The 19689-nt window shown below is 38.8% G+C and overlaps 1 protein-coding gene across 1 annotated transcript in view; it reads right to left on the reverse strand.

Moving 5' to 3' along the window:
- The window catches only part of DHX40 (DEAH-box helicase 40), a 51041-nt gene that overhangs the window by 23107 nt on the left and 8245 nt on the right, over positions 1-19689 (reverse strand). The window contains 5 exon segments of the mRNA XM_043999917.1: positions 1524-1623; positions 9881-10012; positions 13250-13316; positions 14011-14238; positions 14459-14578. Of these exon segments, the coding sequence (XP_043855852.1) occupies positions 1524-1623; positions 9881-10012; positions 13250-13316; positions 14011-14238; positions 14459-14578 (647 nt within the window).

Genomic DNA, 19689 nt, shown 5'->3' on the forward strand with positions numbered 1-19689 from the left:
AAGGATCTAATTTTTTCACCCCTATCACATGACCCTCACTTTCCCTAGAAAAGAAAAAGATTTGGGGGGGGGGAAAGGAGGTGATCATCAATTTCTCCAAATCAAATGCCATTACCCTTTTCTATTCCTTTTTTTTTTTCTTTTGCAGGGCAATGGGGGTTAAGTGACTTGCCCAGGGTCACACAGTTAGTAAGTGTCAAGTGTCTGAGGATGGATTTGAACTCAGGTACTCCTGAATCCAGGGCTGGTGCTTTATCCACTGCACCACCTAGCTGCCCCCTTCTATTCCTTTTGGGAAAATTAATTTTAAAAGTACAGATGAGGGGACGAAAAAAAAGTGAGAGATGAGAAACAAATATAAGGGTCTTTTAGGTATTAGTGGCCATTTCTTTCTGCTGGAACATAAACAATAACTATTTTTTTTAATCTACCTTTTCAAAGACAGAAAAATTTGGTTCTGCATAAAAGGGTTAGGGTTAGGATTATGGGAAATGCCCTCAAGAGGCCTAACTAGCTGTCTGAGGCTACTGGTTTGGGCCTTAAATTCTCAAGAATTTCATGGTTTTCTAGAATGTTAGCCAAAAATAACTTGTTGGCAATAAAAATATTTAAGCACAAATATTTAAAATCCCAGTAACATAGCAATTAGGGTCCAGTATTTTATAATTCACTTCAATACAACAAACATTTATTATGCAAGATGTAAAGCATGTTATATACTAGGTAAGAAAAACTATGTACCATTGCAAGGCATACTATGTACCATGCAAGAACACTATGCACCATGCAAGGCATATTATATAATATGTATGGCATATTATGCACTATTAATGCTGTGTACCATGCAAGACATATTAAACACCATGCACTAAAAGCTATGCATCATGCCTACTATGTGTTGATGATATCACAAAACCAGTGACTATTAACAGGATAAATCTACTTTCAAATGAGTACTTATAACAAACATAACTTTAGTGACTATATAACTACTGAGGAGTAAGGGATAACAAATATCTGTTGAATTAAAAGGATTGTAGATTCTGAAAAAGATGTGTCTGATGATGGGAGCATGGAATTAAAGGCTTGGCTTTGGATTCCTTATTTAGTGAAACACAAGCACCATCACGGACAGTCTAAAACTCTGGGGAAAGGAAGTCATGTGCTTTTGACTGGTTAAGGAAAGTAAATTGATAGTTTCTGATCTCTCACCATTTCCTGTTTCTTAGAGTAAGTAAAAAGGGGTTGATAACCAACAATGTAAATTATGAGACTGAAAATCTAGAGGAGATGGCTAGTGTAAAAATGGTTTTGCATGAGCATACACATCTGTAAAGGGTTTTGCTTTTCTTGCTTCCTCAGTGGGTGGGGGAAAGGGGAAGAAGGAGAAAATTTGGAACTAAAAATAAAATTGAATTTACGGAGAAAAAAGAGAGAATCTACACGAGGAGGAACATAGAGGCAAAGAAACTGAGTTAAACTAAGAAGTTCCTGAAACCTAAGAAAGTTGTTAAGAACCATACCTGATTCCATCTATTGTTAAAGATGTGGCAGAGATATTGGTAGATACCACACACTTTCTAATGCCGGGTGGTGGCGGCAAAAATATTCTTCTTTGTTGTTCTAAAAAAGGGTCAAAATAAAATTTGTATTAACAATGAATCGATAAACATTTACTAAGCACCTACTAAAAATCAGGCATATGGCTAGGTGTGGGAGATACAAAGAATGAAACAATCTCTACCCTCAAGGAGTTTACATTCTAATATATCACGTGTGTTTTTGCACACACAAATACAAATATTGTATGCTTCATGAGGCCGGATTTGAACTTAGGTCCTCCTGACTCCAGGGCTGGTGCTTTATCCACTGTGCCACCTAGCTGCCCCTTATTAATGAATTTTAATTCAAAGTATAGCAAAAAAACAACAACTCTATTTCTCCAAGATATACTTTATTGTTGAATTCTAGAGTGGGGGGGCAGCTAGGTGGCATAGTGGATAAAGCACCGGCACTGCATTCAGGAGGACCTAAGTTCAAATATGGCCTCAGACACTTGACACTTACTAGCTGTGTGACCTTGGGCAAGTCACTTAGCTCTCATTGCCCCTCAACAAAAAATAAAAAAGAATTCTAGAGTGAAGAATTACTATAAACAAAAAAGGAAAATATTGGATATTGGAGGAAATGTGAGAAAGCTTGGATGCTAATCCACTGTTGGAAGAGTTGTGAAAAGATCTAACCATTCTGGAGAGCAATTTGGAATTATGCCCAAAGGGCTATAGAACTGTGCATACCCTTGGATCTAGCAATACCACTGCTAGGTTTATATCCCAAAGACATCCCCCAAAAGAGAAAAAGACCTATTTGTATTTATAGAGGGGCAGCTAGGTGGTGCAGTAGATAGAGGACTGGCCCTGGAGTCAGGAGTACCTGAGTTCAAATCCGGCCTCAGACACTTAACACTAGCTGTGTGACCCTGGGCAAGTCACTTAACCCCAATTGCCTCACTTAAAAACCAAAGATATTTATAGAAGCTCTTTTTGTGGTGTCTGAGAATTGTAAATCAAAGGAATGCTTATCAATTGGGGAATGGCTAAACAAGCTGTGGTATATGATGGTGTGGAATATTATTGTGCTATAAGAAATGACAAGCAGGATGATTTCAGAAAGGCCTGAACTGATGTTTAGTGAAGGGAATAGAACCAAAAGAACATTTAGCACAGAGACAGCAATATTATTTGATGAAGAACTGTGAATGATTTAACTATTCTCAATAATGCAATGATCCAAGACAATTCTGAAGGACTATTTATGAAACATACTATCTACCTCCAAAGAAAGAACTGATATTGATTGAACACAGACAGAAGCATGCTATTTTTCACTTTCTTTCATTTTTTTTCTTTTATTCAAGTTTTCATGTACAAAATGACTAATATGGTAATGTTTTTACATAATCGTTCATGCATAACCCATATCTGATTGCTTACCACCTCAGGGAGGCAGGAAGGAAGGATAAAATTTGGAACTCAAAACCATAAATAAAAATGTTTATTATTTTTTAAAAAATGAAAATGATTTTTAAAAAAAATTATTATAACACTCCATAATGTATGTTGAAATCCTGAAAATTCTAGAAAGCAAATTTATAGAAAGGTATGAACTGCAGAGAGCCTTTAAAACAGATTAAAAGTTAACTTAAAAAAAAAAACCTGCTCAGTAAGAATTAATTTTTTTGTTTGTTTTTTTCCCGTGGGGCAATGAGGGTTAAGTGACTTGCCCAGGGTCACACAGCTAGTAAGTGTCAAGTGTCTGAGGCCAGATTTGAACTCAGGTCCTCCTGAATCCAGGGCCAGTGTTTTATCCACTGTACCACCTAGCTGCCCCAGAAAAACTGAACATAGAAAAATAGATTTTTAAACTTTTTTTTCTATTAGCTATGTCATTTTGGAGTTGGAGGGGAATTTAGGAATCACAGAATCATCGATTTATAGCTGGCAGGCACCTTATATATCATTTTATCCAACCTGGTCATTCCACAGATGAGGAATGTGAGGCCCACTGAAATGGTTTTAAAATTAATCGCCCAGGGTCAAGAAGTAGTATGGCCACTAATCCAGCCTCCATTGCAATACAAAAATTCTTGACAAATGATAAACTAGCCAACCTCTGCTTAAATATCTTCAGTAACAGGGAGCTCCCTACCACAAAAGGTAGTACATTCAATGATTATGTTGCCAAGCAGTTAGTTTAGCTAGCAGCTAAAAAGCTTTTCCTGGCATTGAAGTGAAGACTCCACAGAGGCATAAATTCCCCTAATCTGTAGAATCCTAATACCATAACTTGTCCTGTTTACTTCATATGATTAATGTGAAGCATGAGCAACATCAAAATACTATGTAAACTTGAGCTGTGGGCAACTAGGTAGTGCAATGGATAGAGCATCAGCCCTGGAGTCAAGAGGACCTGAGTTCAAATCTGGCCTCAGACACTTGACACTTACTAGCTGTGTGACCCTGGACAAGTCACTTAACCCCAATTGCCACACACACACACACACACACACACACACACACATGCACGCACGCACGTGCGCGCACGCGCAAAACAAAAAAAAAGAAAGAACTTGAGCTGTTTTTATTATCTACATAATTAACTACGGTAATAAGTGATACTATGAAAAATATGAAGAAATTTTGAAAGTAACATGAAATTCAAATAGAATCAGAAAAACAGAATACCTATTATGATAACATACAAAGAAAAATGTATCGACAAATACAGAGTTGAACACACAAGCAAAGAGGGACATGGAAGAAGTCATTAACAAGCTGTTACTGATGTTTGAGAAGATGAAATTCATGCAGAACGTATAAGAGCCTATAAACCTATGCTTAATTGGTTTTGTTCTGTTAAGTACATAATCATTCAATTTTTAAAATTAAAAATAATCCTGGGGGCAGCTAGGTGGTGCAGTGGATAAAGCACTGGCCCTGGATTCAGGAGGACCTGAGTTCAAATCCGGCCTCAGACACTTAACACTTACTAGCTGTGTGACCCTGGGCAAGTCACTTAACCCTCGTTGCCCCGCAAAAACAAAACCAAACCAAAACCAAAAAATAATCCTAACATTGAATTGGAAAGAAAAACAAAGTTAAGGTGCTTCCCTCAATTATGAGAGTAAATACATCTCATGGATAAGCTAAAAATCTGCACAAAGCAGAAACATTGATTTCTGTTGATTTATGATTTTGAGTAGCCTAGTCTATTGTTAATCTACTTCATTCATAGTAAGTGCTTAGGGGGGCAGCTAGGCAGTGCAGTGGATAGAGCACCGGCCCTGGATTCAGGAGGACCTGAGTTCAAATCCAGCCTCAGACACTTAACACTTACTAGCTGTGTGACCCTGGGCAAGTCACTTAACCCTCGTTGCCCCGCAAAAACAAAACCAAACCAAAACCAAAAAATAATCCTAACATTGAATTGGAAAGAAAAACAAAGTTAAGGTGCTTCCCTCAATTATGAGAGTAAATACATCTCATGGATAAGCTAAAAATCTGCACAAAGCAGAAACATTGATTTCTGTTGATTTATGATTTTGAGTAGCCTAGTCTATTGTTAATCTACTTCATTCATAGTAAGTGCTTAGGGGGGCAGCTAGGCAGTGCAGTGGATAGAGCACCGGCCCTGGATTCAGGAGGACCTGAGTTCAAATCCAGCCTCAGACACTTAACACTTACTAGCTGTGTGACCCTGGGCAAGTCACTTAACCCCCATTGCCCTGCAAAAAAAACCCAAAACATAGTAAGTGCTTAATGAGTGCTTGCTGACTGACTGACTTTTCAAAATTCACTAAATGTGAACAAAACTCTTGTGATTCTCTCTTTGTTTCCCATTAATGCCATCAGAACCACCTACAAAGCTTCAAGATGGCTGCTCTGACATGTTTCACCAGTCAGGTTCTGGTATTTTCCTTGTGATAGTACATTATTATCACCACACTCCTTGGTGATACTTTTTTTTAAAAGGAAAAACCAGCAAAGACTTACTTAAAATATGATCCTAAGACCTTCCCCATTAGAATGCACATTCCTTGAGAGCAGGAATTGTTTCATTCTTTATATTTGTAACCACAGCATCTAACATGGTGCTTGTCACAAGGGTACTTAATAAATGCACTAAGCATTTGATAAAATCTCAAAGAAGCAAAGCGTTAATAGGAAAAAGATTCAAGAGCAGCTCTATTTGTAATAACAAAAAGCTGTAAATAACCTCCATATCCAACACCTGGAGAATGACTGAATTCTGGAGCCATAACTAGGAATTCTAGTACCTAAGGCAAATTCAGTTGTGTTGGAGTTGTCCAGCTAGAGATAGGATCCAAGGTATGAACTATATCTGCATGTCGTCATGTGGTGGAGGAAGAATGATGACAAAGGTCACGGGAGTTGAAGAGGTTAAGGATCCTGAATGCCAAGTTGTTTGGGGAGGTTGGGGTGGGGAGGTCTGGGGTGCAGAAGTCTATGGGATAGGTATTGAACATATTGGGAAGGAGAGACTTGGAGGGCCATAGGTGACATGAACAAGAATCTGGACAGAAAGGGGCAAACTTTAAAGGCACAGAGGGGGCTGCTGTGTCCTGATAGTGGGAGGAGGGTCTGATAATGACAGTGCAGAGCAAGGAACATTCCAGGTCCTCCTTCTGGCCCTATTTTTCAGTAAGTATGACAGAAGGAGAAGCTGGTCTTAGAGAGGGTACAAGGAGATAGGTGTTGTCTTTAGGAGAAAGCTAGGTTTCAGTGAGTGCCAGGAGATAGAATGAATATAAAAAGCAATGATCTATGACAAAGGATGATCGGTTAACAATAGAGGAGGATTTTGGAAAGGGAGTAGAGAAGAAGAACCAGGGCCATGGTTACTGTGGAGCAGGAGGGTAATGTCCAGTGTAGATATTCTGCTTGTAACACAGATGCACACCCTCTCTAATTCTAGAGGTCCTATGTAGTATGGATTCCCAGATCATTCAATAAATCAACAAGCATTTACTGAGCACCTACTATTTTCTAGGCCTATGCTAGGCCCTGGGGTTAACAAAGAAAAAAAAATGAAATAGCCTCTTCCCTCAGAGAGCTTACAATTGATTAATGGAATCCACATGCACATACCAAGTACACACAAAACATGCACATAATAAATACTAAGTAATTTGGGAAGATTAAGGTGGCACAAGCAGCTGAGGATAAGGAAGGGTCTCAGGCAGGAGTTGGTGTTTGAGCTGAGCTTTGAGGAAAGCAGAGAGTCTAATACGTGGTGGCAGGGAAAGCCTTTTGGACCAAAAAGGGAACACGGTGCCATAAACCCAGAAAGGGAGACTAGAGTAGGATGCAAGGTGGCTCCTTCCCAATCCTTCACGCCTCCAGAAAAGCCACACCAAATGATGGTCCAGAAATTCAAGGAGAAACTGCGTTGAAGAACTTCCTCCACCACAGAACTGAATAAAAAGTCAGAAGCCCATGGGCAGTAGAAAAAGAGGGCCACCAACAATTCAGTGTGTGGTATCAAGGCAAGGTATGCCCATTTAAGAAGCAGCCAAGGGGCAGCTAGGTGGCGCAGTAGGTCAGGGTCACACAGCTACTAAGTGTCAAGTGTTTGAGGCTGGATTTGAACTCAGGTCCTCCTGAATCCAGGGCCGGTGCTCTATCCACTGTGTCACCTAGCTGCCCCAAGACAAACAATTAAAATAAGTCCTGGTTCCATAAGGGACTGCACAGCAGGCAAATGAGCCAGGAGCTGCCCAGGGCAACAAGACAGGGCAAAGGAGTGACTCTGGGGCAAAAGTATGTGTCTAGAGGCAGCAAGAGTGGAAGGCTCTCCAGAGAAAGCACCAGGGTCGGCAGGAACCCAGAGGGGTGCCTAGGAGACCAGGAGCAGCAGCAGGAGCAGCAGCAGGGGAGGCACTGCAATGCCAAGGCCGGAATGGTCCAGGTGTCCAGGGGCTACAAAGGCCTTCTGCATCCGGTCAAAGTGCTTTGGACCTTAAAGGTACAGTGGGATGGGGTGCGGCCTAACTCCAGGAGGTGGAGGTCAGCTCAAGAACCCAGGGCAAGACCAAGCAGGTCCTGCCACTCCAACCCAAAGTGCTGGCTCTCATCTCGTTCTTTCTGACATTAAACTCCTCTCTATAGTAAGTACCTTTACTTCCTTTCCTGTCATTCAGCTCCCAACTTTGCAGTATGGCTTCTGACCTCATTCAAATGAAAATGCTTATACCCCTTGTTTCAGCAACATTAGTATTAAGTATCCAAAGGAGATCAGAGACAAATGGAAAGGACTTTTTTGAATATGAAAAGCTGAACAAACTGTGGCATATGAATATAAGGGGATTTTCTTGTGCCATAAGTAATGAAGAATATGACAGATTCAGGGAAATGTGGAAAGACTTGTATGAATTAACAGGGAAGTAGGTAAGGAAATTCCCTGTCCCTGGTTATGGTAGTCTATAGAAAATCTGTGGGTTTTTTGGTTTGTTTGGGTTTTTGCCTAGCCTAGCCTAGTCTTTCTTTCTTTTTCTTTTTTCCTTCCTTCCTTTCTTTTTTTTTTTTGGTGAGGCAATTGGGGTTAAGTAACTTGCCCAGGGTCACACAGCTAGCAAGTGGCAAGTGTCTGGGGCCGAATTTGAACTCAGGTCCTCCTGAATCCAAGGCTGGTGCTTTATCCACTGCGCCACCTAGCTGTCCCTCCTAGTCTTTCTTTATTCCATAGGCTTTATTTTCCCAAGTCATGTCTGAGTCATGTGTTACCTCCTAATTGCATTCCTTTTCTACCCATTTCCAGTCTTTAGAGGTTTTAGTCCTAGCCCCAGTGTCATGGAGTTGATGGGCTGTCCTTGCTCAGGGATATCACCCCTGGCTGCTGTGACAAAAGGAAAAAAGTCAGTGGATTGCCCTAACCCACTTCCCTGGATGTCCTTATGTTTTGATCCCTAGGGTATCTCTAGTGAAGGAAGCCATGTGAGCTTCTCTTTAACATACCAAATAAAAGAGCCTATTTCTTTCAATGTTGACTGGCTCATATAATTCTTCTACAAAGCCCCATTTAGTCCCACCAATAAATCCTGACACTAGTAAAGCACTACTGAGCCTTAAATAACTTCATTTCCAATTGTCAGCTATAAAGCAAACACACGTAATGGGGCCAGAAGTCAAATTTGTAAAACAAGGGGTCATCTAACAGACATCCCCAAATTCTGATGACAAAAAAAAAAGTCAAAAATTAAAAATAGAGATGTGGGCTCTGAGTGCTCAGAACACTGAGGTGGAAGACACAGATCTGCTTACAGGATCATGAAGCAGCATTTGGTCTGACCATTTGGCATCAGAATGTCATACTAAATTTGGAGTGTTTTGAAAGACAACAATAACCTGATTCAAATAAGCTGAGAGAGCACATCAAATCCTGGGTTAAATTCAAAGGTAAAATGGCTCCACTGGACTTGGAGTCAGGAGCCTTGGGTTCAAAGAGCAATTTCTGTCACTTATAAGCTGTATGACCTTAAGCCAATCACTTCACCTCTCTGGACCCAAGTCGTGTCCTTTGTTAAATGAGGCAGTTGGCCTGGATGATTTCTCTTTTTATTTATTCATTTATTTTTGCAGGGCAATGAGGGTTAAGTGACTTGCCCAGGGTCACACAGCTAGTAAGTGTCAAGTGTCTGAGGCCAGATTTGAACTCCAGGTCCTCCTGAATCCAGGGCTGGTGTTTTATCCACTGCGCCACTTAGCTTCCCCCAGGACCAGATGATCTCTAAGGTTTCTTCCAACTCTAAAATCTGGAGGTCCTAAATAGGCCATAAACCTTTTGGTTTCAAAAGCCAACAAAGAGCTACATGTAACAACAACATCATCTCTAAACCCTGGCCACTTACTTCACTCAATACTTACCCGGCATAAACAAATAATCTGGAGTTACTCCTGGAATTCCATGTAATGGGCACAATTTAAAAAATTCATTTTGCTGAGTAAAGGCCATGCACTGAGTTTGGTCTCAGTTATAATTGGAAATGTAACTTCTCTGGGTATTGAGCAGCTGTGACCCAACTCCATGAAACCCCAAAGGTGTGACTAGCACCACATGAGAGCCTCCCATCCACATGGAACTCACTCTGCCTATTGTTCTGGTGTCTGACCAAGGATACACCTCAACATGGCATGACTAAGAGGTAAATAAAATGGATTTCCAATGCTTCTGTAAAAGTAATCACAGGTATCCTCTGTTCCCATCAAGTCAAATGTAAAAGACCTTTTGCCAGGCTCTCAAATGCAAAAAAATCACTTCACAAAACTCTTAAGATGACTGAAAATGTGTTTTAAATTTGTACCTGTTGGCATTGCTCCATATAATGGCAATATCAGCAAACCATCTATGGAGTTGTCTTGAATGTCATACTGGTAATCAATAGACTCTGCCTTCTGGAATAGCAATTCACAAGTTCTCTCGATTTCTGACTGGCCTAAAATGGGTGAGGAAAAAAATATTCACATAAGCACCTGAAGAGCAGAACTACTTTAAGGATATAATTATGAGTGGGTTATAAAGTATCTATTTTAAATCCTCATTTGAATGTGAATATAGAAAGACTATATGAAGGGAATCAAAGTGCAATCATTACAGGTATTAAATGTGCTGTGTGACACACATATGTAGTGTTGCAAAGTATATCATGATAGCTTTAAGTCAGGAAGACCTGGGTTCAAGCCCCACTGGATAGGTCATGCACCAGCATGGGCAAGTCATGTGCTCTAGGTACCTTTCTCACCATCTAACTGCCTTCATTGGCAGAGGGAGTTCTCCTTAGTGGGAGCTCCCCACACTGATAAAATCACAAACCCTGTCCCCATCATGTCTCTATCCACACACTATACAGACAGAGTAGAATAGAGGAGAGGGGGCTCAGCTTAGCTCAGAGTCAGGTTCGAAGGCAGCTTCTAACAATGTTGAGCTGTGTAACTCTCAAACTCTTGGTGCCTCTGCCAACTCCCCAAAGCTGCCTATTCTGACACAGCTAGTGGCACAATGCATAGAGTACTGGGCCTGGAGTCAAGAAGGCCTCAATTAAAATTTGGCCTTAGACACTAGCTCTGTGACCCTGGGCAAGCCACTTAACCTCTGTTTGCCTCAGTTTCCTCATATGTAAGAGTTATTGAGAGAATCAAATGAGATCATTGTAGAGTGCTTAGCAAACCTTAGAACGCTATATATCATTGTTGTAGTCCTTTCAAATTTAGAATATATTTTAATTTATTTACTTTTGCTGGGCAATGAAGGTTAAGTGACTTTACCAGGGTCACACAGCTAGTAAGTATCATATGTCTGAGGCCGGATTTGAACTCAGGTCCTCCTGAATCCAGGGTCAATGCTTTATCCACTTTGCCACCTAGCTGACCCCCAAATTTAGACTATATAAACAACAACAAAACTGGAAAGCATCCAGCTAAGATAATAAGGGGACACAATAAATAATCATTTTGTGAAAATGTATTATTTCCAAGTGAAACTGTATAGTGTATAGTTATAAGAATCAAGTGAGCCTCACGAAAGAGATGAGAAAATAGAGCTCCCTTCTTTGTAGACAAAGAGGTGTGTAATGTTGCAGATCCCGTCAGACTGAACTGATGTGTTGGTTAAATTTGCTGAAATGCTTTTTCCCCCCTCTTTATTTATTATTCTTTGTTATACTTTGAGGAAGAGAAGGGAAAGGGATATTGTGTAGAAATGAAGTTGATGGAAAACAAAAGATAGGGGCAGCTAGTCAGGAAAACTCATCTTCCTAACTTCAAATCTGGTCTCAGACACTTGGTAGCTGTGACCCTGGGTAAAGCACTTAACCCTGTTTGCCTCAGTTCTTCATCTATAAAATGAGGAGGAGAAAGAAATGGCAAACCACTGTAGTATCTCTGCTAAGAAAACTCCAAATGGGGTCATGTAGAGCAGGACACAACTGAAAAACGACTTAACAACAACAAAAACCCAAAAGATAACAATAAAAAATTATTCTTTAAAAATATAAATAGTTTGGATTGTGGCCCTAATCCTTATTTTGATTGTTGGGGTTGAGACTGTTAAATTTACAATTAAAAATTATTAAAATAAGTTAATAAAGATTCTCATAAGGGAGAGGAGGACCAGCAAGGGGGCAATGAAAGAATACTTACTGGACCAGGAATGAAAAGACGTGACTTTCATTCTGCTTTAAGTCTGACTATACCACTTAACTAGCTTAACTTAGATAAGTACCTAAAATTCAACGAGCTTTTTTTTTTAACCAGTAAGAAGATGATAATACCTGTCTTGCCTACTTCACAATGCTCCTGTGGGGATCCAGTGAAAGAATGTGAAGACAGAGTATATGTAAAGTGATGAATGGATGTAAGGTGGCATTATTAAGATGAAAATAAAACTAGAGTATCACTGCCTTATACTCCTTCCTTATTTTGAATGTGTAAATAATCATAATTTTAGAAATTCAAGTTATAGGAAATATGTTTCCAAAGGATTCAAAATTGAAATCTCACAGGGAAAAAATTAAACTCATAATTCTAAACCTCTTGAATTCCTCCCTCCCTCCCCTGCCGCCCAGATTGTGTTGGGTTTTTTCCTCCTATTTTTATTACAAATTTGACAAACACAAATATTTCCACATGCAAATACCAGAAAAAGAGGACTGATTATGAAACGTTGCCCTCTTTTAAGAGTGAGGAGTAAGTGTGAGTTTCTTTTAAGTACAGTTTTTTTAAAAAAGTATATCATACATTTAAATACAGTAGTACCCACTCTGCCCTTCTTGTCTATGATCCCTTGTGCTTTCTTCTGCACATTTTAAAATATTTCATTGAATTTTTTGTTTTCTTTTTTTGGGCATTACTATTACTATTTCTTCCCTCCCCCTCACCATTTGTCCTATCCCTTATAATTTATTAATACATTACTTAGAGTAAGATGATAGGGTGATGAAAATGGACAATTTAGATGCATATTTATTTATTAGATGGATTGTAGGCATCTAATATAATGAATAGTTGCTGAACTGAAGTGAATGGACAGGGAAATCAGTCCAAGGGCAACTGCATCAGGCTGTTTGAGGCTCCCTAAGAAGGAGAAGAGATCTTTAGCCTGCCTCATTTCTGACATTAGGACAAGGCAGGAGTAGGAGGTGAGACAATAAAATGACTCATTCCTGCTAATAGCATGCTCAGAGTCATGCCAGTTTGGAATTTAACTGTTCTAATTTTAAACTCCAAAGAGCTGCCATAAGAGATTCTATGAGCCACACATTTGTCACATCACATTCAAGAGTTACAAAGGACCAAGGCACAGAAACAATCCCTCTGTATCAAGAAAAAAGTTGCTGGTGGGAAAAAGCTCTGGGATGACGTGGCCTTTCAGGCCTGCCTGGGATAATTCAGTCTGTCAAATGATTGGGACAAGGAATGGATCATGGTTCCACCACTACTGTACCTTGTATTTAATTCCCTTTAATAGAAGTCCAAAATGCTTAGTGTTATTTTCAGATTCTCCTGCCATACATCCAGCAGGCAGGGTTGTTTGCAATGAGTTTTTACATACAGGCATGCAGAGACTAAATCTAGCTCATCTGACAAGGGCTATGGCAAAGCTCCTGACTCATTATACGCCTCACTGCTGCACTTTACATGCAGCAAGAAATGAGAATGTGAAGGGGAATCCTCACCAGTTAGAAACACCAAGATGTCTCCAGCCACTTCATTCAAATGGATTTCTAAAGTCACTTTCACAGCCTAAAGAAAACAAGAAGCAAAAGTCCCATTAACCTAGGGTAATCAGGGATTATCCCTTTGCCCCACAAAAAAGTCAAACATCCCAGCTAAAGCTGTCCTGTATACAATATTTAATATGCAAAGGAACTCAACAAAAAAGGCAATATTAGATTGTTCTCATCTGTTCAGATTTAGCTTGTTCTTATGGAAAAATTCCATTAATGCACTGCTTTCTTAGCAAGAAAAATCTAGATTTATGGTGACTCTGGTTTTATTCAACAAACATCTATTGAGTTCCTTTTAAACTCAGTTCAATTTCTACCTCTCAATCTGACCTATTCTAACCATTCAGTTATTAATGACCTTACCTCAAAAAAGTACTTTGTATTTATTTGGATATAGTTTGTATTTATTTAGCTGGGCTCATGTTGTTTATCCCCAGCAGAATATAAGCTTTCCTAAGACCAAGGAATATTTTGTTTTTTTCTGTGCATTCTCAGAATGTAACACAGGTGCTTAATAAATGCTTTTTGAATGAATGAATGGATGAATGAATGAATGAAATATGAGCTACAGAAAATAAAATGACACTTGAAAAGTATAACAAAATGGGAAATCTCTATAAAAATAGCAAAGGGTGCAGCTAAGCTTCTAGGTTACTCAACTAATCAGAAATGTGGTTTGAAAACAAAGAAATAAGCGTCCTAAGTAGTACCGCATTAACATATGAAGAGTTTTCTTTGTCTTTTGGGCCAATCAAGTTGCAGAATATCTCTTTGACTGGGAAAATCTTTCCAGGAATGTCAACTACTGGACAATTTCCAAAGAAGGCTGAGAGTCCAACCAACTCTATTGTAGCTGACATCACCACCACCTTCAGATGCTCCTTCCTGTTCGAAGACTTCTCCTGAAACAGTTTCTTCAGCAAACCAAATAAGATGTCCTAAAAGAAAAGTTATCATCAAATGATCCACATGCATGTACCTAAATAGGTAATTTACTTTGGACATATTCCTACCAGTAAACTCAAAGAAGGTCACTGGTTTCTATTTATATGAAGAAACAATTCATAAAAGGTGAATGAAGAAAAACATCTCATTTCCTCAGAACTAAACACCATTCTCATGGTATCTGGTAACAAGACACCCAATAATAATACCTACTGTTGTTAGAGTTCTCTCGTGGGCTTCATCCAAAATAATGACACTGAATTTGGTAAGGTCTGGGTCAACCATCATATATCTTAGTAGACATCCATCAGTCATGTATTTGATTGCTGTATCCTGAGGGTTAAATAGCATAATATAGAAAGTTATAGTGCCACAGACACTTTAGATAAAAAGATAAAACACTTCTAGTCCCTCTGAGTTTTTCATTCCAATAGTTTCTGCCACAGAAATTAAATTAGAGTTAATCAGTCAAAATGACTTCAAAATGAGATCTTTTTGTGGTGGCAAAGAATTGGAAAAATGAGGGGATGCCCAAAATGGCTGAATAAGTTGTGGTTTATGATTGTGATGGAATAATACTGTGCTATAAGAAATGACAAAGGGAATAGATTCAGAAAAAAACCGGGAAGACCTACACGAACAGATGCAAAGTGAAGTGAGCAGAACCAGGAGAACACTGTACGTTAGTAATAGTACTGTAACAATGTTGATTGACTATGAAAGACTTAGCTACTCTGATACAATGATCCAAGACAATTCCAAAGAACTTATGATGAAAAATGCTATCCACATCCAAAAAGAGAACTGATGAACTTTGAGGACAAATTGAAGTGGAATTTTCTCACTTTCTTTATTTTTCTTGCTTTTTTTTTTCAACGTGGCTAATATGGAAACATGTTTTACATGATTTCACATGTATAACTGATATCATATTGCTTGTCTTCTCAATGGGTCGGGAGGCCTTTAAAGGAGGGAATTTGGAACAAAAAACAATGCTAAAAATAAATAATAAATTTGAGAAAAAATTTAAAAACCAATTTCAAGACAGCATAATATAGGATTATAATAAGATCATTACGAAAAAAAAAAAGTAGGATTTTCCAGGATGCAGAAGGTGACATGCTAGAGAGTGGTAAAAGACAGAAGACCTAGAATGGTGTTGAAAATGGGTAAGGAACCATACCGGGTCCTAGGGCAGAGGAGGCAGAATGGGGTATGACAGAGAAGCAGTGAGGAATTTATTTATCCTCCCCTTCACCCCACTGTCCTGTTCCCCATCACATAACACCAACTCCTTAGGGAGTAGTAGTGGGACAAAGTAAAAAGTAAAAAGTCAGTACCTAGTCTGGGTGAGATGTCAGGCAGAAGGGGGATCTACAGTGGGGAAAAGGAGAAGAAAGAAGGACATTTCTAGAAGCTATGATGGGAGGAAGACTCCCTGCAGTTATCACTTACAAGTATAATTATGTGCTGCCTATTTAGTGCAAATAAAATGAAAAGAAATCCTAATACCACATGGGCTATCACAACTAATCCCAGGTCTAAACAATAGAGAGAAAGCCACCTTAGACCCTTCATTCCCTGCCTTGAATAAAACAGAAGTCAGCTGACTAACTTTGTTAACAGTTGTTTTTCCAGCAGAGAGGAAAAGAAATATGAGAATACAAGCACAGGTGGCAGCAAGGTAGTGCAGTGGATAAAGCATTAGGCTTGAATTCAGGAGGACCTGAGTTCAAATCCAGCCTCAGACACTTGACACTTAACTAGCTGTGTGACTCTGGGCAAGTCACTTAACCTTCATTGGCACCCCCCCCCCCCGAAAAAAAAAGAATACAAGCACAGTCTCTATGTCAAGGAGTCTTATAACCATACATTTTAGACTAGAGAATCCTGACAGCAATAGAGACTTGTCACCTGGGATTTCTTTTTTTTTTCTTCTCAATGCAACAAACATTTATTTTTTCCAGTTACATGTTAAGGGTAGTTTTCAACATTCATTTTTATAAGATTTAGAGTTCCAAATTTTTCTCCCCCCTCCCTTTCCTCCCCCTTCCACAAGACAGCAACCAATCTGATATAGGTTATATATGTACAATCTACAAGTGCTCTTTTTTATCAGTTCTTTCTATGGGAGTGGATAGTATGCTTCATCATTAGTCCCTTGGGATTGTCTTGGATCATTGTATTGCTGAGAGTAGTTAAGTCATTCACAATTGCTCATCGAACAATACTGCTGTCACTATGCACAATGTCCTCCCAGTTCTGCTCACTTCACTATACATCAGTTCATATGAGTCTTTCCAGATTTTTCTGGGATCATCTTGTTTTTCATTTCCTATAGCTCAATGCCATTCCACTGCAATAATATACCACAGTTTCTTCAGTCATTCCTCAATTGATGGATATTCCCTTGATTTCCATTTCTTAGCCACCACAAAGAGTTGTTATAAATATTTTTTGTACAATTTTTCTAGGATTTCTTAAAAAAAAAAAAAAAAAGGAAGTGTGGCTGTGTGACCCTGGGCAAGTCACTTAACCTTCATTGCCCTGCAAAAAAAATAAATAAATTGGGGCAGCTAGGTGGCGCAGTAGATAAAGCACCGGCCCTGAATTCAGGAGGACCTGAGTTCAAAAGCAGCCTCAGACACTTGACACTTACTAGCTGTGTGACCCTGGCAAGTCACTTAATACCCACTGCCCCGCAAAAAAAAAAAAAAAAAGAAAGAAATGAATTATATAAATCTTGACATTCTCACTATCAATCTACCAGCATTTCCTTAGCTCCTACCATGTGCCAGCATACCAGGTACTAGCAATACAATAGTCCTTGCCCTTAAGGAACTTTTATAAATGAAATCAGAAGACAAAAGTAAGGTGTAGCTAAATGAAAGGGCAGCTCACGCATCACTTTGGAGGCACAAATAGAGTCAGCAGAACTGGGATTTTTGTGAATTCAAAATCAACAAGAAACTTCATTTCTTTTTGTGCTTGGTCATCTCATTATATTGAACTCTAAATAAGCAACTGCAAAAAGTCCACCATGATATGTGCAGCTTAAGCACCAACATTTGTTGCAGAGGATGAGGAGGTGGAGAAAGTCTATGAATATTTTGCTAAGATTGGCTAAATTTAATCAATTTTAATACTTTAGTACTTGGTGACTTCAATGTAAAGGTGAATAAAACTGAGGACAACAAAAAATATATTGAGAAACATGGTTTAGGGGCAGCTAGGTGGTACAGTGGATAGAGCACCAGCCCTGGAGTCAGGAGTACCTGAGTTCAAATCCGGCCTCAGACACTTAACACTTACTAGCTGTGTGACCCTGGGCAAGTCACTTAACCCCAACTGCCTCACTAAAAAAAAAAAAAGAGAGAGAGAGAAACATGGTTTAGAAGAAAAGGGAAAGACCAAAGCCTTACAGACTATATAGAAGTCTCTTGTAGAAAGACCATGAATATCATGAAACTGATATATGTTGCCTGCATGTTCCACTGGAAGGAAATAAGTATTTTTTAAATGGCTTCTCTGTGCCAAGGACTGCACTAAAGCTAAGTGCTTTACAAATATTATCTCATTTGATCCTCTAAATAACCCTCAGAGTTAGATGTTATTATTAACCCCATTTTAGAGTTAAGGAAACTAAGGCAAATTGAGGTTAGATGACTTGTCCAGCATCACATAGCTAGTAAATGTTTGAGGCTAGATTCGAACAGATTCCTGATTCCAGGCCCACTGCTCTATCTACCTTGCTACCTTCTACAAACACTGGTAGCCTCATATGTCAGGAGAAAACAAGGAAGGGTCTACGACAACTGGAAAACTTACGAGAGGACAGAAACAAAGGTCATACAGAATGAACAGACATATAAGTGGGCTGAAATTGACATTTTTCTGAAAAAACATATGAATCAACAAAATCCATTTGAATACTCTCTTCAAGAAGGAAGTTGAGAGATACTGGACACAACTAGCCCCAAGTAACATTACAAAAAAAACCTTATTTTAACCAGAGAGGGGAAAAAAAACCCCAAAAAACTGGTTATTGATGTGCAAATCAGCTGTCTGTAGGCAGTTAGACTAAAGATTTGTTAGAGCAGATATCAAAATCAAGACTAGGGGCAGCTAGGTGGTGGAGTGGATAGAGCACCGGCCCTGGAGTCAGGAGTACCTGAGTTCAAATCCGGCCTCAGACACTTAACACTTACTAGCTGTGTGACCCTGGGCAAAGTCACTTAACCCCAATTGCCTCACTAAAAAAAAAAAAAAAGAAGAAAAAAAATCAAGACTAAATTAGAGAAAAATAAAATAACAAAAAGGACACATTGTGTACAATAGAGGCCAACTCCAAACTGTCCTTCTTAAATATACATCAATATCCATCTAAGATGGTATATAGTTGTGAATCACAGACTACTTTAGTCTTCAATGAATTAAAGCTGCAGGCCACCTGACAGGAAATGAAGAAGCACAGTGTTCGGGGAGAGTAGCCTGCCACATGTTACTAAAGAAGAAGTGCACTGTTTGCATGTAAGAGACCAGGATAAATAACACATATTTTAAGCATATACATATTGTGTATATAACATAAATATTAAAAAGATGGGGGAGGATTGCACATTTTGCCTGTTAGACAATGTCCATGATTATAATGAAGTAATTTTAAATAAACATTTCAGAAAGATCATAGTAAAAAACTTTTAAATCAGAATATATGGTGAATAATAGGGATCATTTATTGAGAACTAAGAAGTTACTTATTACATTTACTTTTTACAGTTGACAAGTGATTCATCCTCCTTATAAAGTTTTGCCTAAATATTTTCTAGAGAAAAAATCTGATGCATAATTTTAGAAGGGACCCTCCAAATAATTGATATCACATGTGATGCGGTATATCCTAGAATCTAGCTGTCTAACAGTTGAACTGTAACTTATGCATTGTCTAAAGGCAGAATGTGAATCTTTTCACTTTAAGTTCATTGCTAACAGTATAAAATTTTACTTTATTGATACAGGAAGAGTTTGGGGCTTTTCCTTTTTTAAGACTGCAAATTTTCTAATTATGGTATGGCTTTACTTGGAGCCATGTGAAAAAAAAAAATTTTTTAAAGGCAAATGATTTTTTTTGTAATGGCCAGGATTTGTCATTGACCTTGTTAGAACACACTGGTGCTTTCATCAACAGAGATCAAATTATTATTATGACTATGATCGGTATGGTTAAGTCTGCCAAACAATTGTCTTAGTTTACCAAGGCAAAAATGTCCAATTCTAACTGTTATTACAGCTATGGAAAATTTTCAGTTCCTCTTGGTTTATTTGGGTTTTGATTTTAGTATAACTGACTGTTACAGCTTTTCTTGTTTGGCTGTTTAAAGCCAAAATCAGGTAATTTAATTACAGTTTCATGGGCACTATTGAGCAATGTACAGTGTATGGTG

The sequence above is a fragment of the Dromiciops gliroides genome, chromosome 4 (assembly GCF_019393635.1).
Source record: "Dromiciops gliroides isolate mDroGli1 chromosome 4, mDroGli1.pri, whole genome shotgun sequence".
NCBI lineage: Eukaryota > Metazoa > Chordata > Mammalia > Microbiotheria > Microbiotheriidae > Dromiciops > Dromiciops gliroides.